Here is a 23,593-nt window from a genome sequence, read left to right on the forward strand (position 1 = left end):
TCAGAACCTGATGTTGTATTGGCAGTTGCATAACTGAGGGCAGTTTCATTAGCTTTCCTCTTAGTCTTCCTTTTCTGAAGAGGAGTGCTTCCAAGAAGTATCAAGTCTTTGCCTGCTAGATAATTTTAAGATCTGTGCTGTGTTCTCAGTTTGGATTTGGTGGTAAATGAAGACTGGAAAAGGCTCTGAAAATTATTGCACAGGAAGTCAGGAGTCACAAACTGTGCCAATTACAATATATTTCCATTTTAAGTGGAGTGACTAACAGTGAAGCAGTGAAACATTCCAGATGGCTAAACAGATATCATAGACCAAACCTGTTCTCTATGGGTAAACAGGCGCAAAATGTCTTTTCTTTGAGTATTAGGGGGAAATAAGTGTCCAACAGCCGTGCTGGCAGAACGGAGCTGTTTGCTTGACCTTTTTTCCCAGGGAACATCTGTTATGCCTGCTAGTCAGTTGGATTCTGTGGAGAATAACCATTTTTGTGTGTTACTTCAGCCATATCTCTGCTTATTGCTCCGAGATAATCCAGTTCTTAAAACCTCACAAGTCAGAGTTAGATTTTTGTTGATGGTGATGGTTTGGGGTATTTTTCATGGTTTCCATCCCACTTGGAAACTTGACCACAATGACTAAAAGGATGGTTTGGTGCTCTTCTAAGCTTTAATGTGATGAATACCAATGCTTGTATTAAAACAGAAAGCAGTCATTTTTCCTCTGTTATCAGGATTGCTGTTACTCTGGTCAGTAAACCTTTTTTAGACCTCAGGAAAGCCTGATGGTTCCATGTTGTGCAGTTAGATTGTGACTCTCTCGGTGGGACCAGTGAGTTGCAGTTTTCTCTCCAGAAATAACCAATTAACATGCTGTTAAAACTCAGTTTGTAGACTTCTGTGTTAAAATGGTTAGATACACACTTCCTGTGATGCTGATTTAAAAAAAAAAAACAAAACAGAAATTATTGGCTTTTTAGAATATGTTTTATGTTAAAGACCTCATACTGTGTCTGTGGATTGTGAAGATTCTTTTTGTGTCTCAAACACAAAGATATAGCATGTCTTAATAGTTGCTGACAGAAAATTATATCTCCTAACATGTTTTTAAAAGTAAAATACTTCAGTAGCAACAACATGCAGGAAATGTCTCTGGTAATGTACAAGTGCAAATTCCTGTTGGTATGAAGTGCTCCATGTAAGTCAACAAAATAGCTGAGCCTGTGTTAGAGACAAGCTTTCCATACAAGTCAACTTTTGATAGTTAATGACAGGGAAGAAATTTTGCAAGAACTTGATTTCTATAAATGTGTTGGCAGTATTTTACAGTGAGGAATGTGGTATGGTTAAATCTTGCCTGTCAGTATGTTGTGGTTGTTTGGGGTTTTGGGGTTTTTTTTGTGGCTTGTTTTTTTGTTTCTTTGGTTGGTTTTTTTCCTTTTGCTTTTTCTTTTTTTTCCCCTACTCCATCTGATAATGGAACACAGGGCAATTATTTTCATCAGGCCTTTGAATATTTATGCTAATAGCTATGTGAGTAATGCCTGCCATGGTGGAGGCATATCTCAGTTATTCTTGGCAGACTGTAGTAGTTTTCTCAGAATAGTGTTTTGTGATTCAGTAGTAACTGTGCCAGCACCCTGTCTTAAGTGGTCTCTGAACATTGCCATTGTAGTTGTGTGTTCGGCTACATTTCAACTGCTTTATTTCTCTGGTAGGGATAGTAAGAAAAATTAAGCAGTTACATCTGAGTTAAATTATCTTGCAGGTTTCAGTCTTTGCTGTACAACAGGGATGATTTTCTGGTGACAGCAGTTACTGTTTATGAGGATTAATGAATAGTTTCCCTTGCCGTGGACTGTCTAGTCTGTTTAGAAGATGGTGGGGTCATGGGTGAGATAGCTCTATATACTTGAGATTTTTAGCTGCCACATTTGTCACAAATAAGTCCAATTTTGTGTCTGAATTGATCAAAAAGTTGTGGCAGTACTATGTAAAATATATGTTCAAACATCTATTTCTAATATAGTCTCGGTTCTTTTCTTTTGGGAGCAAGTGCATCTGGCTCAGAGCTGAAAAACACTTCTGAAAAAAGGGACAGGCACAGCTGAAACTTGGTAGAACAGTGTGGCTACTAATGGCTACTTTGGCTGGAGAGAAAGCACACTTTCATTTAATGTGTTTTTCTAAAGATATACTCTGGGTGAAGTTGGTGGTTCTGTGATTTTGCAGATATTCTAACAGCATGTCTTTAAACTAAGGTTGCTAGGGAAGGAATTGGAGAATATTCTGAGTTGGAAGGGAGCCACAAGGATCATCAAGTTCAACTCTTAGGTCAGTGGCCCCTACATGAACTGTACCCACAACCTGTGCCCATAACCTGGTATTATTAGCACCAGGCTCTAACCAACACATCTCTTTCACTCTAAACAGCTTCTCCTACTTCATCAGTTGAGGGTGTGCCAACCTGTTATTTGGTGGTTACTGGTTATTATTTGTGGTAGTGATTATTCCATTTTTACTAAAATGGGTTTCTAACTCAGTCCTCTCCATTGTCTGCATCTCAAGCACACCAAATGACATCCAGTCAGGGCCCATTATTTAATGCATTAACATTTATCCCAGGGAGATTCAGAATGATTCCCTAAGTGATGGGCAGTCCTGCAAGGACAGGTGAAACTGAAGAAGGGTAGAAAACTGAACAGTGAGAAAGCAAAGTGGTACATCACAGGTCTGGAACTTTTTAGCCTCCCTTCAAAGACAGTTTCAAAAGTTTGTTTGATTTTTTGGTGATTTTATTTGGATAGCTAGTGTACATCACTGCTTTGTACACCTTCTAAGTTCAGTTAAGCTGTGTCATTATTAATTTCAGTCAGTTTTTAATTTCATATTTGCAACATTTTTTTTTTATGTTTGTTACGGTATTTACTATTGAATGCTAGATTTATTTTTACTGTACTGCTGGGCTGTTCAGCTAATCTTTCCTACCTCCAGCACTTTCAGTTGTTGTTTATACCATCGGAACCTTGAGTGATTTTGTCTTTTTTAAAGGTTTATTTTTGGGGGGGTAGGAAGGGCGAGTTGGTTTGTTTTCAGTTTGATTTTTTTTTTCCCCCACCCTTCTTTTTCGTTTTTAGGGAGTGTTTTTCTTGGTTTGTTTGGTTTTGGGTTCGTTTTCTTGGGATTCTTATTTTTTTTTTTAGTTTGTGGGTTTTTGTGGGGGGAAGGGTTCTACCCCCGGTTTCTTTCTTTTCCTCCTAATTTCACAGATTTGCTCAAACTGTTTCATCACTGAAAATCCTTTTAACCTCCTCAGGCATTTTTCTAGCAGATCTGCTGAAAGACTGTCATTATCTCATCATCAAACCATTTTGGGAGATAAGTTGATAAACATCTATCATCATTGCAGAAAACCACATCTGTTCTTGATATTTGGCCTCTGAGAATGCCTACCTTTATTCTTCTTAAAGATTCATTAATCTTCAAACTAATGGGTTTTTTGGGGTTTTGTTTTGGGTTTTTTTGGGGTTTTTTTTGGTTTCTTTTTTAGTTAATCTCTGTCACATCAGCAGAACTAATTTTATGTTTATCCTTAATCCACAGAAGTTAGTATAATTTGTTTAAGTGCATCTTGCATTTGGGTGAATTACAGATGATAATTGAAGGGATCTTCTGCTATTACGGTGCGTTTCAGGCTCCTTAATGAAGTCTGAAGTTTTCCTGATAGGGAGGATCTTTGTCAATAAAAGAAGTGCGCTTAGGGGCTACTTTCAGACTTTTTTAGGTATGTTAACTTTTCTTCTGAGAAGAGACTGTTGGAAATTATTTCGCATGCTGGAATTGCACATCTTTTCATTGCATATATATGTTCCTCCTGTTCTGTGGGGGACTTTGCTTTATAAGGTGATTCTGGTTTGTGTTTATTGAAATTGCTCTGGAAGGGAAAAAGAAGTGTCCTGTCAGCTACTATTCATTAAAAGCCAGTTCTGATCAACAACTCCTATATCTTATTACTTTTGGTCAATCTTTCTGTTTGCTTTTGGTGCTTTCTACCACATCTTATGCAAGGCAAGTGCAGTACAATATAGCGCCTTTCCAAGAGATCCTAGAAAGTGTTCTTTTATCATCTGCCTTAGTGAGGCTAGAAGCTGGCACAGTTGGGTTGTTTATCTCTGGATGGGCAGCCCTCCATTCCTGCACACTGCAAAGGCATCAGCCACTTCATATCTGCCACGTGTGATGACAGCCCAACTCTGCTCCTGACGATGGAAGGCAGACTTTGTGCCATCACGTTTTTATTTGGGTTGATACTTCTCTCTTACTATCTAGGTAGTTGGAATTATTTGTATTCTGTAACTTTAGATACCTGACTGTGTCTTCAGGCATTTCCCAAAAGAAGAAGCAGAGACTTCTAGAAGGCTCCATTAGAGAAGGGATCCCTGACTTCAGCTTCACCTTCAGCACCTCCTGACACACCCTTCCATACCTTTGACTGCACCTCCCCTCCCACCCTTGGCAGATGAACAGATTTTTTTTTCAGTAATATTGCCCTCCAGAATAAGTTTTACAGAAGTCTGATTATACTGTTATATGCTGTTTATGGTTCTCGATCATCTAACTAAAAGCTTCTTGTACTAAATTTGCCCTTAGTGCTATTGTTATAGGCAACAACATTGCTTGCAGTGCTTGTAGCGTGATTTTTGCTACCCATCTGAATTACTCTAATCCCACTGCTTGCTACCTTTTGGTTTTCTGAAGTCCAGGATGCAGTGCACTTCTTACACATGAGAAAAATCTTGTTGTTTGATTCTACCAAGCCTCTATCCCATATATACTAAATCCATGCTGGAAAATCTGACTCCTGTGTATTAACCATGTAACTACATAGTCATGGTCATACTCATATGTACATGCTTGCACCATTGTCTCAGTAGGTATATTTACATATTATTTTATAGGGTTTTCTCTTTGCCTTTTTGCTGTTTTTACTAGTTAGCATATCCTGCTCCTGCGCTGGCTTTCTTCTGCAGCAGAAGTTGAAGGACTAAAGACATCTGAGTGGGGCACATAGAGGATGTTATATTAAATGATGTCTTGGGCTCTTCAAAAACAGGGGAAAGGTACAAGGAATAAATTAAGACTAGTGCTGATGATAGAAGGTAATCTTAAATGATAGCGCTATCAAATTTGCTCAGAGCAGATGACAAGAGAACGTGTTCCAGCACTTAAAATGCTGTCTGTGTTTTAGGTAGTGCTTAATTAAGAGTGACAGTTTTGAAACTGCTATTTATAGTGTTCAACTGCTATGCCAGGATGCCAGCAGCATGACAACTTCAGAAGCATGGACTTAACCCCTGAGTTTCACTTTCAAAGATAACTGAACCAGCCCTTATTCCATAGGTGGCTTTGGAGACTGTGCCCAAAGGAGGCTGTGCACACCCAGTTTGGTGTGCAGTCTCTTGCAGGCAGAGACTGATTGCCCAGCTCTGTCTGTGGCAGGATAGAAAAGTAATAGGCCTACAAAATCACTCCTTATGCTGTGCTAGTGGGGCACTTGTAGCAGCAGGGCATGCTTTAGACATGCTTGGCTCTCAGAACTGAGGAAAACCAGCTTCTGTCAGGAATTCTGGCATTTTGCCTATGCCTTTAGTATAGGGAATGCAAGTGTGTCATGGCTGTTGTGCTTGCTAGGTTGGCCTGTTCATATACCCAACCATCTGACCAGTGCTTTGCACCGATAGTTTCAGGTCAGCATGCTGGGAAATTCCTACTTGTCCTTGTTTGTGTGAGTTTTATAAATTGCCTTACTTTTCACCTTGGTATCTCAAACTTTATCTCAGTCTCATGGAGGGAAGTGGTAGGGGCCTCTCTTTACTTTAGCACCAGAATTGGAAAAGCCAGCGGCTTGTACAAAAGTTTGTTATGGAAAAAAGTCTGCCCGACAAAAACTGAGAGAGGAGCTGTTGAACAAATGAAGCAAATCTGCACAGCTTACAGTGTGATGCTTCAGAAAGTGATCTTCTCACTGTAATTGGTACTACAAGTTTGATAAGTACTTGGCCATATGAAATGTGCTGCCTTTCAAATAAACTTCCCAGGTGTGTGCTGGGGAATCTCAACAGCAGGTGAAGCAACCAAGCCAATATTAAAATAGGATTTTTCTTCAGTTGCAGGTTTATTCCTCCATTAGTAATTTCTTTGTAATTTCTTTTTTATGTGATATTATTCACCTTCCTTTTCTGCCCTAGTTGACACTAAAAGCACAGGAGATGATTGATACACAGTTATTAATGAAAAATGTTTTTAGATATCTCTTAAAGGTAATGGGCAGACATCACAACTGGCATTTTAGACTTCTTACATAAGTGTGTATTCATGCAGCAGTGATGATATAGGGTTGCATTTTCTCTTGATTTATTTATTGAGGCTGATAACTTGTTTACTAGTTTGAGTATTTGTCTTTGGCTCTGATTGATATGGAATAGCATCCAGAAGTGGTTCTCAATCATAAGAATTATCCGTAAGCTGTTACTGTTTTCATTCTCAAAAAATATCAGATGGGGATATGGTAATTGCTGATCATACTCTCAATGTTACTTTTTTTCCTGGTTTTTTTATTCCTTTTGTCTTTCAGCACTTCTGCTTCCCCAAAATCCCCATTATCATCCATACTGTTGTTTCAGTGCAGCTTTTTTTTCAGAAACTTCAGCTATTTCCACAGAGGCTGCTAATTGATGGTGACTTCATGTCCTTGGAAAAAATATATTATATATTGATAAAGCAAAACTGCTCTAACAGATGTCGCTGCAGGTTACTCAAATCTGTCTGCTGGTCAAAGGATGATGCATGACCAAAGAATGTACTTCTTGCAGCCTTGCCAGTGTCAAAGCCAGTGTATGTGTAAGACTGGAATGTGTGTCTGGAAGGCATAGGCCTAACCTAGTCCCTTTTTTAAGTAGTGCTGTAAAGGTGAATTTATGCTCAGTGCTTGGGGCTGCTGAGAGGATGCGTTCCTTTCTGCAGGCTAGCAGACTAAGTTCTTACTGCTTTTTTTCTTTTTACTGCCCCTACAGAGGCTGCAAGTCGTGCCATAGTCCAGTTTCTGGAGGTCAATCAAAGTGAAGAAGCAAGTAGAGGTTGGATGCTGCTCACCACAATCAATTTACTAGCTTCATCAGGACAGGTTAGTCTGAAACAGCAAAGTTACAGATAAATTATGGAGTGGAAGAGACAAAAGCAATAATAAAATCAGCTGCATGAACACTCACCAAAAGATGTAACTATATTCTGCTTTTCTGTGTTAAGATCCTCTTTCTCTTGTATTGTCACAGGACTTATGCTTTAGCTCCTTGTGGTTTCAGTTGCCCGAAAAAAGAGTAGTTTTGGGACTTGAATTTATAATGTTCTTTTGAATAATGCATGTGACTTTTATTACTGCCCAAAGGCTTCTCTTGCATACTGCTGCTTAGTGCCCCATGAGATGCATGTCACATAGAGCACCTAAATAGTTCAGACCTTGAACTTTGCACACCTCACTGGAGGAGGGCCACAGCAGCTGGAAAAAGCAAGGCCAGCAGCAGTGGTATGGGGGTGGTAGTGAATCATTCCTGCCTCTGCTTCTGGTGCTGTGCTCCATCAGAGATCTTTCTCTGGCAGTATACTGGGCAGCTGTGTGGTTTGTTATTTCTGCTCTAATCTGCCTTTGTAATTCAGCACATCATTTTATCTCTGTTTTAGTATGTCACCAGCCTCCACACCAATTTGTCTTTTCTTCCTACTGATGCTTTCATATTTTCTACTACCTTGCTTCTTACAGCTCCTTACACCTTCTTGCCAAGTGAGAGCATAAATTGAAATGTCCTCCTCTCACTCCCATTTCTCCTACTACAAAGAATTGATAGCTGATGAGGGCTTTGCTGAAGGTCTTGTAATTAACTTGTTAACTTCTGTTGGCAGAGACTGACAGGTTTTGTTTCTGCCCTGTGCATTGATTGCTCTGAACTGTGGCAATGAGATGCTGTTGTCATGTAAATAAATCATCCTATTTTTAAAATTACTGTTTGGATAGGCACTCAAGAATAGATGGTGAATCTGTACTGCTGTGTCAACACATCGCCAAAGGTGTGAGAAAGAAAAACCAGCATTTCAATCAACTGCATTATTATTGATGTTTGGAATATACAATATGCTGAACTGATATTTTTTGCTGTGTTTTCTTCTTCCTCAGAAAACTGTGGACTGCATGACTACAATGTCAGTGCCTTCCACACTTGTTAAATGTCTGTATCTGTTTTTTGACCTTCCACACGTGCCTGAGGTAGTTGGAGGAGCACAGAATGAGCTACCTCTCGCAGAGCGCCGAGCGCTACTACAGAAAGTCTTTGTACAGGTAAGAAAGGTTAAATAGGTCAGGGAATTTGCAGGAGGAATGTGAATACTCCATGTGAGCAAAGTCTAGAAACTTTTCACTTGAGCCAGGTTTTACTTTTCCTTGATTCTTAAAAAACCGATAGCTAAGAGAGAGGTGGATTTTCCTGCAAGCACAGTTGAGGGTAAATTCCCACTCCTCCTCTGTTTTTTTTTCTTTGACAAATACCTCTTGCACAGAAATCTGTGCTGCTTTTCTGTACAGATATTTAAAAGAGCAACATGTGGACTACTATTCTGTTTTCATCTAACTGGTCCTAGTACTTGTTACCTTTGGCTGTTACTGATTGAAATAGATGTAAAAAAGTAAAAAAGATTAGTATTGATAATAAAGTGGTGCTCTCAAATGAACTGACTGGAATGAGTGAGATTTCAGACCTCCCCATCCAGTTGCAGACAGCCTCTCTCCAGTTTTCTGAGAGGGAGCCTGAGTTTTTCCTGCATGGGATGCAAAAAATCAAACATTTCAAAACATGCAGAAAAGGGAGTGCGATGTAGTAGTTTCACTTACACAGCTGCATTTTGTCTTGGTTTTGGTAATTAGGAAATTCAGACCAGGTGCCAGTTATTCAGGTAGGTTTGCAGTTTTGCTGTAGCCTTTCCTGACAAACTTAATTTGACCAAAATGTTATGGTTGCTGCTGTGCCAACAACCCATCAATAGCCTTCTTCCTGCATTAGGAAGGAATACAGCAGTTTTCCTCACAAGGCTTCTCCCTCAGTGCAGAATTTAAACCTGCAAATTAGGCAACTGGCAGATTCTCCAAGAATGGAATATTCTGGTATCCATGCAAATATGCTGTGTCAGCCAAAGAGATTTAAATTCTGCTTCCAGTCTTCTGGTAAGCATTTTAAACTGAACTGGGACTTGAAATAACCATGTGTCACATAACCTTGTATTGTTTTCAAAGTATAGGAACACACAAAGAGAAAACAGCAAATTACCTTTTTTAACATGTTTCCTCACTGGAAGAATGTTTCACCTTTTACTAAGTCTAGGCAAAATTTTCAGTGATAAAGGTATTAATGCTAGTTGTTTAATGACTTCCTATTTCAGATCCTAGTAAAATTGTGCAGTTTTGTGTCCCCGGCGGAAGAACTGGCTCAGAAGGATGATCTCCAGCTTCTATTCAGTGCAATAACCTCATGGTGCCCTCCCTATAACCTGCCTTGGAGGAAGAGTGCAGGAGAAGTACTAATGACCATATCTCGTCATGGCCTTAGTGTCAATGTAGTGAAATACATCCATGGTATGTCTCTTGCTTTAGTATTATTTATTGGGATTTTTTTTCCTGCTCTTCTTTCATTGTTTTCTTATTTGGGAAATAGGCATGAAAATAATAGGGAAGCTTCTAGGCTTTTAGTTTGGACATGTGCTATTTTATGTACAGATAACATTTCTAAGCCGTTATGTAGTGAGAGAGCTGAGTCTGTCTCATTCACCTTTCAGTTTAATCTGGAAGGATAGTTTCATGTTTTGGTGTAGCATTCGTGATAACCAAAAGGAAAGGCTTTTGGTAACTTCAGTAACTGCCTGTATTGAAAAACACTTGCTGTGAAGATGCATTAATTCTTAGCAGGCAGCTGTCTTCCTCCCCTGTGGTCCAGCCCAGCTTTCCCAACCCAAGGATGTTGTTTCTAGGGCCTGGCCTGTGGAGGTTCTTTGCTTGGCTGAGAACCATACCTGTGCTGGATGGGTTTGGAGCCCTTGTGTTTTCCCTGGTCTGTCACTGACTGGATTGCTGACACTTCAGTCAGCCTGCATTTCTTCTGCCAGGCCCTCATCTTCCCCACCTTGCTTTACAGATTGAAGATTTTGTGCATTCTGAAGGTCAAGTTAACTCATGGGCTTAATCCAGCCTGTAAGTCACTAAATGAATGAAGCATCCAGAATCATTCCAGTTTGTCTCCTGTCCATTTTTAAGACAAGTAGATCCTGGCTGTTGCTGGCATGGAAACTGTACAGGGACATTAGCTGGTTAGAGATTTTAGTAGCTAATGAAAGCAGTACTTAAGTCATCATCTATCTTTGCAAGGAGTTGGTAAAAAGGGAGGTGCCAAGCTGGTTGACAACTTGCAGATGAAAACCAGTGTTGGAGAGGATATTAGCTGTCTGGAAGCAGCTTTGCATACAAATTATTCTTTTTGCACTAATTGAAAACCATATGGGTGTTTAGGTATGCAGGACTTGAGGTAAGAAATCTGATAAAATAGGTTTCTAATATTATATTTAAGGCCTTTAGACTGAGGGGCAACATAGGAAGCCTTTGTAGTTTTTAATTGGACTGACTGTTGGAGTGAACTAACATCCTTACACATTTTAGCAGTATACACCTACTGGAAAAGAAGAAACCCACAATTTTGGGTTGCTCACACCCTGAGAAACAAGTGGCTACAAGACTCTATATTGATAGTTTATTGAATACATCACCCTGCTCTCACATGTTTCAGAGAAAATTTCAGTCTGGTTTTTTTTTTTCTTTTGCTAGCAGTGTGTTTCCAATTCCAGTCAAAAAGATGTGAATGTACAGTATCACTCAAAGCACAGCGTAGTCACCAGTTGAGTGTTTTTAAGACTTAAAAGGTGATAGGCTTCTAGTGGGCTTTTGATGAGTGTAGAAGGTGTATGTATATGTGTGAAGCTGTTATTAAGTGCAACAAAGAAAATAACTGGAGTTTTGACTGTCATTTGGCGTGTTACAGTTGCTACCATTATTACTTCTCTATGGGCTTGATCCATAGAGGAGGGAAGCTGGTGTGTGGAAAAATACTCTAGGTTCTTTAAAAAGTGAAATGGAGTTTTAGAAAGAAAGCCAGTAAGCATTACCTCTTTCTTTTTGATTAAAAAAGTGAACCTGACTTAAGAGATAACAACATCTGTCACAAGACTCAACTTATATTCAGGAAAAATTTAAGATATTTCATCATACGCAAAGGAGCATCCTTTTACGCTCTCATGCTCTGATTTAACCTCTGGGAAATTTTGTTATCAATCTAGCTAGAAAGATTTGTGCTTGTGTTGTGCATGCTGCAAAGCTAAAATAGCAAATAATTGAAGGGAGCATCTTTAAAACAGAGTGCAACTTAAAATCTCACTATAGATTTGAGGAAACTTTGTTACTGACCTACTGAACTGATGGAATATGAGAATTATGCAGGGCAAGGCAACTATGTCTCTTTGATGCCAGCTAATGAAATGCCAACCAGAGAAAGGAATAAGATGACAAGTTGTAAGGGTTTATATGTATGAATTTAATAACACTTCAAGTTAGCGCTTTGTATAACTTTTTGTTTTAAAAGAAAAAATATGGTTTAGAATTACTTGCAGTTGCCATATTTGTCTTTTTATTTTGTTGAGTTATCTGGTCAGACTTTTTAGGTAAAAATTAGTATTTATCTACACAGTTTCCTCCTTCAAGAGTAAAGGTTGTAAAAGGGAGGAAGAGGTTGGCAAAAAGAGGTTGGGGTTCTGATCCAAAGCCATTTGAGAATCCTTCTCATCCTCAAGTAGTATTAAGTGTTCTGTGACAAGAGATACTTGAATTTTATTGCTGTGTTTTGTGTGTTGGTTATGCCTCTTGCTGTCATTAATGTCAGTAAAATCCTAAATTTATCCACTGCAATTCTTTTCAGAAAAGGAATGTTTGTCCACATGTGTCCAGAACATGCAGCAGTCTGATGACCTTTCTCCCCTAGAAATAGTTGAGATGTTTGCTGGACTTTCTTGTTTTCTCAAAGACTCCAGTGATGTTTCCCAAACGTTGTTGGATGATTTTAGGATATGGCAAGGATACAACTTCCTCTGTGACCTTCTCCTCAGGTAGGCAAAAATGCTTGAAGAAATGTAGACAGATCACTGAGAATTTTTCAAAAATAGTTTTCTTAATAAAGAGTAGATTAATAGGTTTAAACAATAAGTGATTATAGATAATTATGGAATTAAGATATTAAGACCAAAACATTGAATTCTGTGTTTCTCTTCATTTATTAAACTACATTGTTGAACTTCTTGTTCTTTAGTACTGGTTTATTACTAAGTGTTTCTTGCTTTGGAAAGATAGCAGTTGCTTAAAAAAACTGGTACTAAATATTTAAAGAGTATCCAGAACATAAAATTTTGGCTGCAACTAGTGATTTTTGAGTGGTTGGAGTTTGTTTTGTTTTGCCTAAGGGAGTGGTTTAGTGGTGGGCTTGGCTGTGTTGGGTTAACAGCTGGACTCAATGATCTTGAGGGTCTTTTCCAACTTAAATAATTCTATAATTATTGTCTTATCATGCTATCATAATGAAAAATCCCATATGTAAATGTGGTGAATCCTATGAGGGAATAGGGTTTTTTTCCTAATTAAAAGTACTTCTAAGCTGCTAATGCATTAAAAAATATGGTAATGAAAATGCCTGCCCAAAAAACCTTTGGTATATGATTTATCCATGATCTCTTTTTTCTTTCCATGAAAGAAACTTCTTTAATTTTCTGACTAAGAAAGAAAAGAGTGTCTATTGCTTTATTTGTGTAAAATCGATGTAAAGTCTGTGTTGCTTTGTTTGAATATGAAGTTCTGAAGAAGAATGCTTAGCTGTTGCTATTGTAAAATATATATATTTTATGAATCCAAGGTACATACTGGGTAACTATAAGTGTACGCCTTATGAAGTATATTTGGGTCAAAGATGCTTCAGACATTATTACTAAGAAATGCCAATGTTGTTATCTCCCTATTTTTGGCGTTAGTATGCTGAAGTTTGGCACCCAAATATTTGAACTAAGTTTTCCACTACATTATATACTTCTTAGGGGAATTTCTATTTGTTTTAAATGGATACCAGACATAGGCATGGCATTTGACATTTTTAATCACACTTAAAATTACTCATAAGTTACCTTTGGTGACACAAAAGCTAAAGCACCTGTTAAGGAATTGTTATTTTTCTTGTTCTATAAGTGGAGTTTTGGAGTATGTTATATTCACTAATGCATTAATTCAAAGTAGTAAAATTCAAATGCAGTTGTTTTCCAGAAACTGTCAGCCAGAGTTTAGGGGAAATATGAGGGGAACATGCTGTCATGTTACATGTTGAGGTACTAAAGTGATTCTCTGTAGATCAAGTGTTTTAAACAAATTCTCCCCTAAGCTTGCATATCCTTAGATCAAAGAATGGGGGATCCCTGCCAAATATATAGGAAGCCTAGGGATTTGAATGTCTCATTGAAAAAGGAGGACACCTGGGATCATCAGGTGACATCAGTAAAGGTTAATAGCATAGGAATGTGTTATCCTCATTTCTTCCTGAGGGGGTTTTCTAGAAGAAAATAGTTCCTTTCAAAAAACAGTGATCTTGAATGAGCCCATGCATTGGTCAGTGATGGACGACAGTGATGTATTCTCCCTGTTTTGGCTCAAACCTGCCTACAGAGACTTGTTCACTCTGGGGCACTTTTATGATGATAACTGTCACGTGAGGGTAGGAAATCTGGACACTGGGTCTCAAGCTGCAAAGAAGAAAGGCTTTGGAGCTGGAAAAGCAGAAGGATGTGTGAAGAAGGTGGCTCAGTAAGAAATTGCAGAAGATCTGTGCGGGCAGGAGGAGCACTTTGGTAATTTCATCTGGATGATGTGAAAGGGCATGTGGGCATGTGGAGGATTAGTAGAATGATAATAGGTGAGCTCTGTGCTTCTGTAGAGGTTGTTTGCAGGAGGTTCTTGTTTGAAGGAGGTTCCTTCCTCAGCCACATCTGGCTGAGAAGAAGATGGAGGATGCAGAATGAGCTGCTTGTAAAGGGCTCCCACAATCATTTGTCAGCAAGAAGCAAAACAGAGCTTGCACTGCCTGAGTCTATAGAAGAATGTGGACCCCAGTTTACTCCTGAGATCTACAGTTAGTAAATAATTAAACATGGTTTTGTTTGTGGTGAAGTAGCAGGAAAATGAGGATGGTGTTAGGATTCAGAGTCAGTTTTTAGGATTTGGTCTGATGGTGTGTTCCTGTCAGTAAAGGGTTGGAATGGGATTAGCATTTCCATTCTCTTGTGTTCAAAGGTGCTAAGAGTTTGTAGTTCTAGTGAGCATGCTTCATCCCATGCTTGTGAGTGCTAGGCCTTTACCAAGATACCATTTCATTAGCACAAAATATTCACTCTCAAAGTGGCAGATGTAGTCTAGCAAGTTAATTACAGATCTATTTAATTACAGACTATCCTATACTTTCCTATACAGTATCTTCATGTCTGTGAGAGGATTCTTAATGTAATTTTTCATGTCTCTCTGCTGACTGTTGAGTTCAAGGAGAGATTTGTGAGGTAAATTCCTATGGCAAATAACTGTTTGCTCTTTTAAGTCCAACGTTTGAATAATCTAATGGTATGACATATGGACATGGAAAATACTGCAGGAATCAGGCAGTAAAATTAGTCTCTAAACTGATAGAACAAAACAGACCTTACTGAAGTGATTTGATTCAGATAAACTAGTGCTGCTAACTTGATCCTATTGTATTTTCTTTAGGTTAGAACAGGCAAAAGAAGCTGAATCTAAGGATGCTTTGAAGGACTTAGTTAATTTGATAACTTCCTTAACAACATACGGTGTCAATGAATTAAAGCCTGCTGGTGTTACCACTGGAGTACCTTTCCTGCTACCTGGATTTGCAGTCCCACAGCCTGCAGGCAAAGGTGAGTCTGCTTTCTTTCTCTCTCAGTTTACTTTTTTTGTTGTTCTATGTGCAAGTGACAAGATACAGAGCCAGCTGTGTATTGCACAAACCCTTTGCAACTAAGTCTAAGTTATTTACCTAAGATTCTGTATCAAATACTCAGTTATTTTGGTCTCAAATATTTTATTTTGGGCTTGGTACCCAAAGAAGAAAGCTTAGGTCTTTTGTGTTTGAGGACAGGTCCAGCCTCTTCACTGCAGAGCTTGCAGAGTTGACAGTTTTCTATGTGGAGATTTGAAGAGATTATCTTACTGGAGAGATGCACTGATTTGATTTATAGTGTTTTAAGCTGCTCTCTTACTAAATTGATATGAAAGGCTGATGTGCTGGCTTGATATTTTTTTTTGTTTGGTTTTCTGGGGGTTTTTTTTTTGGTTGGTTTTTTTTTTGGGTTTTTTTTTTTTGGTTGGTTGGTTTTTTGTTTGTTTGTTTTTGGGGTTTTTTGGTTTTTAAATCCTTCCCCTTTTCCACTTTGCTTTCTGCTAGCTTTTGTCAGCTCAGGCAAATGTAACTTGTGAACTGAAATTGTTATTTCATCACCACTGTGATCAGAGCGATAAAATCTGCGATGTGTTTGAAACCAGTCAATTACAATTTGGAGATAAGGTTGAGGAAGTCTTGGGGGACAAAGGGTTGTATAAAAATAAACTCATGTTTCATATCCTGTGCATAAACTTAAAATTCAGGTTAGTCTTGTATGTAACTAAGGAGTTTGGAATTTAATAATGACTGTAGAGCTACTTTGAACTTTTATGAGATATACCACTACACAAGAAAAGTTTATTCTAGGATTGCATTTACAGATTTATCGACTAATGAATATACGTCCTAGGTTCCTTGGACAGTGACATCCTTTCTCTGGTATGGAGAGAGTTCATTGTTCTTAGAAATTGTTTTTCTTTTGCACTAAATAGAGAAAGAAGGTGAACACTCAGAGTTTCATTTCTTCATGTTTTGATAATAATTTTTTTTTAGGGTAATCAGCTTGTCTGGTACAATAATATGAGAGAACCATGGTCTGTTGCAATCTGCAAAAGAGTTCTTTACCTTTGTGGTGTTTGTCAGGACATCTCTGTTCCTTTTACCTGCTTTTCACAATGTTTGAAAATTGTCTTTTTATGAAGACTGTGTTTTCTTAATTTACTAATTTCTCAATTATTTCCATTTAAATCATTTTAGTTCTTGAACTCTGAAAAGCTGGTTAGAATTTGGTTTCTTCAGGGGTCCTCCTAATAATCAAAAATAATTTATTAATCTACTTGATTGCCTGGAACAACTGTTGATACTAAGTTAGAATATTAATACTTGTATCTGACACTATTATGTTCCTGTCACATTTAAGAAGTTCTAAATCCCCTCATTTGAACATTTTCATAGTAAAGAAAGCATGTGAATAGTCCTTTTAGGAACAACTGTGTTATAATGTAACTAATACTCTTCCAGATGTGAAATTGTTCCAATATTCTTTTACTAGGGAGTTTTCCCTTGCCTTCTGGAGAAATACTGAAATGGAAGATGGGGAGGCTAGGCATGTAGTTAATTGCATTTACTGTTCAGTTGGGACAACTTAGTTTACAAAAATGAAGAGAGTAGTGTGCCATAGAGAATACATAATAAATAAGAATTTTTTGTTTATGAAAGGGTTTTCAAATCAGGTTAAAAGTTTGCATATACCTTTATTGGAAAAAAAAAAAAAGATTTTATTGTTAAAGCGTCCTAAATGCTTTGTTTAGATTGTCTTTAAAGTTCTCACTCTTGACTGTGTATTTTGTTAGTTATATTTTACCATTAGTTGTTTTCTGATCATGGGATCTGTCCACTGTGTCTTGTACTATTCCTACAGAAGTTTAAGAAGTTGAATTTAGGCATCTTTTGAGTAGAATAATATCTGCCCATAGAAACTTTTGGGGCACACTCATAAATGATGTATTCTTTAGCTAAGTGAATGAGCTATCAATCAACTTGAAGGTACTTACAAGACGAAGTGTGACTGAGCTTTAAAGCTGTGAGATATTTGTGTGCTAATATTATAGCTACTTTATGCTTTACAACTCTTTCCCTGTGTTTTAATTCTGTAATTGTTAATAGTACTGGACCCTGCCATAGCTTTTTTATTCCCAGCTGCAAGGGCTGTGTTCTGCGTTACAGAACCTATCACTGTTGCTATAATGAGTTCTCCTATGGCATGGGTGCATCATGAGCCGGCTTTGTTTTGTCTCTAGGACTGTACCCCATGTCCATTTTAACACTAAATCAGTGTACTTATTTATTTTAAAGAAATTATCTTTGATCAGCATCTTTAGCTGCTTACATAAACTCTTACTACCAAATATATATTAAGATGCCATCTTAAAGAATAGTAGGTTGTGGAATTTGCAGTGTAAGTGGATGTGCAGAGGCTTTTTTGAAGTTAATTTTAATGATGTTTTTATTAAAAGTGACATCATACACTGTTATTCCTACTTATTAAAATGCATGGATCATTATTAATAAGTGTATTCATTGTTTATGATGATTAAGAACTTTTCTCTTTCCTTTCTCCTCCCATCCCACTTTATTTCCTGATTTAGGTCATAGTGTGAGGAATATTCAAGCATTTTCTGTCCTCCAGAATGCGTTTTTGAGAGCAAAAACCAACTATCTAGCACAAATCATCCTTGATGCCATCACGAATATTTATATGGCGGACAATGCCAACTACTTCATTTTGGAATCGCAGCACACATTGTCTCAGTTTGCAGAGAAAATTCCTAAACTTCCAGAAGTGCAGACCAAATACTTTGAGATGCTGGAATTGGTTGTCTTCAGCTTGAATTACATACCCTGTAAAGAACTGATCAGTGTGAGCATCCTTTTAAAATCCAGCACTTCTTTTCAGTGTAGCATCATTGCCATGAAGACACTCTTGAAGTTCACTCGTCATGATTACATCTTTAAGGATGTCTTCAGGGAAGTGGGGCTTCTGGAGGTGATGGTAAATCTTCTTCATAAATATGCAGCCCTTTTGAAAGATCCCACTCAGGCACTGAATGATCAAGGTAGTGTGTCCATTTCCATTTTTCTAATTCTTGTCTTTTTTGGCTGGAATTAGTGGAGTCTTGCATTTAGGAGAAAGGAGAGAGTCTGAACATGTACCTCAAGGCCTGAATTCTGCTGAGGACTGCTGTGCCATCTTAAAAGTTCATTGGAATTGCTTCTCTCAGTTTCTTGAGAGAAGCTCGAGGCTAACTTTAATGAATGATGCTGTATGAATGCAAAGTAGTACAAGCTCATATTTTCCTTTCTAAATGATTTTTTGATGTACTGGTTCAATATTTGTTACTTAATGTGGAAAAAGTATAGGGACAATGCATACCATCACTGTTCTTCCTAACAAAAGGTACTTTGTAACTTTTGCCCCAGATTTGAAAAAATACTATAGAGTGCATATCTGAGCTCTTAATAGGAGACTTTTTTTATAAGCTGGGTCTACATTTTTCTAAGCATTAAAAAAAAAAATAAATGAAGATGAGTTGTCTCCAGACTGGAGCATCTCAGATAAGCTGTAGCTGCTAGGCCTCCAAAGCAGGCTCTGCCACATGCCATAGGAGCCTACATGCACAGACAGACAATTTTTTTTACATTCTTCATTCAAACTGCACTCAAGCTTGTGTGCATCAGTGACACTTAATTTTTAACCATAACTGCTGGATGTTTCACCCAGATTTAATAGTATGAAGCTTCATTAGTGAGTGATAGCTGTAGGTTAGTTGCAAAGCTTTGCTCCCTTCAACTCCATTGGAAAACGCATCCGTTCTTATATTCCTGTAAATAAATGGATGAAACTGTCATCTAATCAGGATGCTACCTGGGTGCACATGTCCTTGTGTTGGGGTTTAGCTTTTATTAGAGTAAGTTAAAATAACCAAAAACCCACTGTTTTTCCTGGAGTGTTTCTCTGTGTGTACTATGCCAATTGCAGTGTTGGTCTGCTACACCTGTTAAGCAATCAGCACGTTTGCTGTAATTATGTGAGTGTAGTTTTGTGGGTTTTGTGCAGAGTTTCTTTCTCTTTTCAGGTACTGAAAACTGAACAAGAGCAGATGCAGTTAATCTTCAACTGGTGTTGTTTTGTGACTTGAGGAAACAATAGCTGCAATGTCAGGAGCTCACAATGCTCTAAAACTTCAGTTTAAATTATTGTCTTTATAAAATTAACTTTTCATATGATTCATGGTTAAGCTTTCCCAGGAATGCATGTGTAGACTAAGTCGCAGCTTGCTTTAGAAAATTTTTGGGCTGCATGGTCACTGAGGAAGCAAAGAAAATAAAAGTGTTGGTAGAAAGTATTAAGAAGCATCTTTGAAAAGAGTGATATTTTCTATGACTTTAGCTTCTGAAATTTTTTTGTAGTGGATTCAAGAAACAGTTCATTTGAGGACCAAAAGCAGCTGGCTTTATTGGTTATGGAGACCCTGACAGTACTACTACAAGGATCAAACACAAATGCAGGTGAGTGAAGAGATTTTTGTCAAGATATGTATAAAGAAAATCATGTCTTGACTTTCTATCTTCAGGCCAGTATTCAACTACACTGAAATACATGTTCTCTCTGGCCAAGTTTTCCTAGCAAAGAGAACAGACAGCATAGCCTAGAGTGCATAAAATAAGGAGAACAAGATAGTGTTTAACTTAAATTTCTTTGGTATTGTTTACTTGAAGGCAAACACCAGACCCATCACTCTTCAACAGGTCTATAATAATTCATGGTAGTGTTTGTAAGACTGTTTGGATATTCAAAAATTTAAGCACATAATTAGAAATGTAGTTCAGTGTTCACAGTGTCATGTCTACTTAATGTAATGGCTGTATCTTTAGTTAAAGATGTTTTTTCATTTATATTAAAGAGTTATTCCCAGTCAGTATGTACAAACAGGGCTCTGTTACAACTGTCCTTTTGTAAATGTAAGGCAGTTCTGTATTATAATTCATTAACCAAGACTTAGTGATTTTGAGACTGTGGTAGCATCCACCTGCCTTGCAACAAACCCTTGACTGCTGTTAGATGGCGTTCCTGACCTCACCTAGGAAGCATCAATCAGCCATCAGGACCTCCTTGCTGCTTCTCAAGACTGATTTAATATCTCAATATCCACTGGAGAAACAACAGCAGGAGTGTAAAAGGCATCAGCACTTTGGGATGATGCCACAGATGATTTTTCTGAGGAATCTTGGAGAGTTCAAGGGCCTCATTTCATCAGTAGCTCTCCCAGTTCTGGAGTAGGACAGAGCATACAGGAGGAGCTGAGAAACTATTTCTCAAAAAGTTTGGCTGCTGTCTGTACTGGGATGTGAGCGCAGTGGCGCTGTATCCAGAGGCCAGCAGGGGTTATAGGTCATCACAGAAGCATAAGTAGGCACAGCCTTGCAGTGATTCATACCACACTCAGTGCTTGGTTTCTGATTTTAAACCAGTGTCTCTGATAAGCTTTCCAGAGTATTGCAGAACTGCCAACTACATTTCAACAGGAAATTTGGATGTCAGACCCACACAGGTTTGCTGGATAGTTGAGTGGGAGAAACATAAAATGTTATCCCAGTCTCTATGAGAACCTGACCACAAAGGAGATGGGCTTTACTTCTGAAGGGGAGTGCAACAAGCTCATCTGTGTCAAGGTCTGAGGTCTCTCCTTTTGCACTGAATCCATCTCTGATGCAAAGGACATCAGAGAAAGCAGGAGACAGGAAATGGATAGTGGGATTCATGTCAAAGGATCCAAAGGACATCAGAAAAAGCAGGAGGCAGGAAATGGATAGTGGGATTCATGTCTGTGTGTGTGTGTATATATATGTATATATATATATATGTTAGAGGGAATCAACTTATCAACTTGTTAATCCTGAACTTGGTCATTTAAGCTGCTCTTTGAGTTTATCATCACATGGAAAATTATCCCTTTTGATGCAGTAATGCAGCATTGATCCATTTCCCCAGTCAGTTTTCATCTTCAGTAATTAACATAAGAGCAATGTTCTAGGTGCTGACACTGTACTAAACACACATTATATATGCCATATATATACTTTTTGGGGTTTGTAATGCTTTCAGAATCAATTTTCATATAATTTTTGGTTATCACAGTAGCCAGCAAACTTGAAAAACATTGTTTGACTTATGCTTAATCTGTACAGGGATAGGTCTTGCCACAAAAAATCTGCAGAATCTTACAAATGATGTGGATAGACTGAACCACTTCTCAACCAGTGCTTATGTCCAGAAACATCCCAGTTATATTTTCAGTACATAGTGCATTTAGGTCATTACTAAATGTAAGATAACACTACCCTAAACCAGAACAGTATATGGTCTTCACAAAACACGGAGGGTTTGGTACATTTTTTATTTCATCCTGAGACCCTTTGACCTCTGGCATGTAAAGAGTAACTGCTGTTGGAGAAACAGAATTATTGAGGAAATTCTTAGAGCTGACCTCCATTCTTGTACACAATGCCTTTAGTGAAAAATTTTGTCAGAAGACATTGAAGTTCTATTTTTGTTTGTGTTAGAGGACGAAAAATAGTAGTAAATCATTTCACTCCATAGAGCTAAAACTCTGCCCTTCATTCTGTAGAAATGAAAATTAACACTTTTGGTGTTGTTTTGTTGTAATTATTTGCCACTGTTTTTATTTTGCTTACTCCTTAAGTGCTTTCTCTGCCACCCTCTTTCTGAACAGGCATTTTCAGGGAGTTTGGTGGTGCCAGGTGCGTGCACAACATTGTGAAGTATCCGCAGTGCCGCCAGCACGCGCTGATGATCATCCAGCAGCTGGTGTTGTCACCCAGTGGAGAGGATGACATGGGCACCCTGCTGGGGCTGATGCACTCGGCCCCACCTACGGAACTGCAGCTCAAAACTGACATCCTAAGGGTAGGTGAAGCATTCTTCCTCAGCACTCTTCCTCCTACAGTGCGGTTCCAAGAGAGAAAACACTGAGAAGGGCGTTGGATTGAGCTGGATTGGATGGGTGGTGTTTAGGTAGTATGTAGATTGTCTCTGGAGTTGAAATACGTATATTTGATCCATGTTTTTATTTTTCCTTTCTACCATCTATATCCATGGTAGGCTTCAGAACTGGAGCTGTAGGCTAGTGAATATGTTTTTAGCGTCATCACATTTGTGGATAGAAAATGAGGTTCTGCAGTTAGGATAATTTTCCTTGGTGGGTTCTTACTGAGTTAAAAATAATGGGAATACAAACAAAAAAAAAAAGCAAGCAAGTAATGTACATTTATTTTCAGCTCTGACTTGCATTTTCTGTGGCATCTTATTTTACCAATTTTTATCTATGAATGCTGAAATAATTAATATAAATGCAAATTGTAATGATCATAGTAGAAGATAAAGCTGAAGAACTTGCTTAAGCAAAATAGTAAGAAAGTAAGGCTGGGAGTGGAGGAAGAAGCAAGAAAACTCTGGTCTGTTTCCTGTTGTATTAGGTATTTCGTTTGCTAATCTAGACCCACAATTTCTCCTCAGAGTAGTTAATGTTATTTTTTAAATTGAAAAAATACTGATTTATTTTAGGGTAGAAAAGCTGAGGCAAATAGTAGAAAGCACATGAGTCTTAAAGAAGATAACTCAGGCATCTAGGTTAATTTCTGTTCAAAGGAGCTGTAATATTTCTCTGGCAGATGAACAGCTTCATATTATTCCAAAAGACATAAAGAAAAACTAGTAATAAAACTATTCATTTTCTGTGTAATGTCTGTGAAGGTCTTCAGCCATTTTTGAGCATGTGTTATTTATTCACCATACCTACGGGGAAAGAAAAGATATTGGAGCTCCCCAGAGGATTTAACAGAAAATCAGGATTTCTGTCTTTCCCTTGACCTGTTGTACTTGTCCTCCCTTGATGCTGTTCTCAGAAGTTTTGGTTATGGAACTGACAGCCCAGAACAGTGTGGTGATGTGTCTCTTACTGTTTGTTCAAGTTTGTCAAGAAAGGAGATGGTGCCTTCAGAGGAATGACAGTCTTGCTATTTCACTACCTATCTTCTGAGTGCTTAAAAAAGCAGCTTGATTCTGAAGAAGTAAACTTTCAGTCATGGGAAATTCTCCCTGGCCTATTTTTCTGTATCAGTAACATTTTTCTGTTGTTTATGATGCTTTCTGTAGGGAGACTTTTTCTTCTTTATTCACACGTTGTTCAAACTTCCCATGACAGGTATCCTTTACGTTTGTTTTTGGCTGTATGGAGGGGCTTCTCTGCCTCCTGATTTCACAGATAATGAGTATTATTCTCTAGTACCTAAGTTCATGTATTTTCTGCTGTTTATACCATGGCTTTGCATTTATTTGTTCAGCAAGTAAGGTTTTATCCACTTTCGTTTCTCTCTACGGCTTACTTTTGAGAAGAAACTCTTAAAATATAGTCTCAGTCTCAATTCAAAGATTTATAGAGGAAAGCTAAAAATAAG

At 38.1% G+C, this 23,593-nt stretch overlaps 1 protein-coding gene across 8 annotated transcripts in view; it reads left to right on the forward strand.

Moving 5' to 3' along the window:
* Positions 1-23,593, forward strand: part of WDFY3 (WD repeat and FYVE domain containing 3) — a 152,128-nt gene that overhangs the window by 57,728 nt on the left and 70,807 nt on the right. For all 8 annotated transcript variants that reach the window (XM_071431454.1, XM_071431458.1, XM_071431457.1 and 5 more), the window contains 8 exons: positions 7,070-7,179; positions 8,224-8,385; positions 9,480-9,672; positions 12,056-12,242; positions 14,926-15,092; positions 17,704-18,171; positions 19,526-19,624; positions 21,850-22,043. In XM_071431454.1, coding sequence (XP_071287555.1) covers positions 7,070-7,179; positions 8,224-8,385; positions 9,480-9,672; positions 12,056-12,242; positions 14,926-15,092; positions 17,704-18,171; positions 19,526-19,624; positions 21,850-22,043 — 1,580 coding nt within the window. The remainder of the gene's footprint in view (positions 1-7,069; positions 7,180-8,223; positions 8,386-9,479; positions 9,673-12,055; positions 12,243-14,925; positions 15,093-17,703; positions 18,172-19,525; positions 19,625-21,849; positions 22,044-23,593) is intronic.

Source organism: Agelaius tricolor, unplaced genomic scaffold (assembly GCF_023055355.1).
Source record: "Agelaius tricolor isolate 1412-34295 unplaced genomic scaffold, bAgeTri1.0.p SCAF_8, whole genome shotgun sequence".
Lineage (NCBI taxonomy): Eukaryota > Metazoa > Chordata > Aves > Passeriformes > Icteridae > Agelaius > Agelaius tricolor.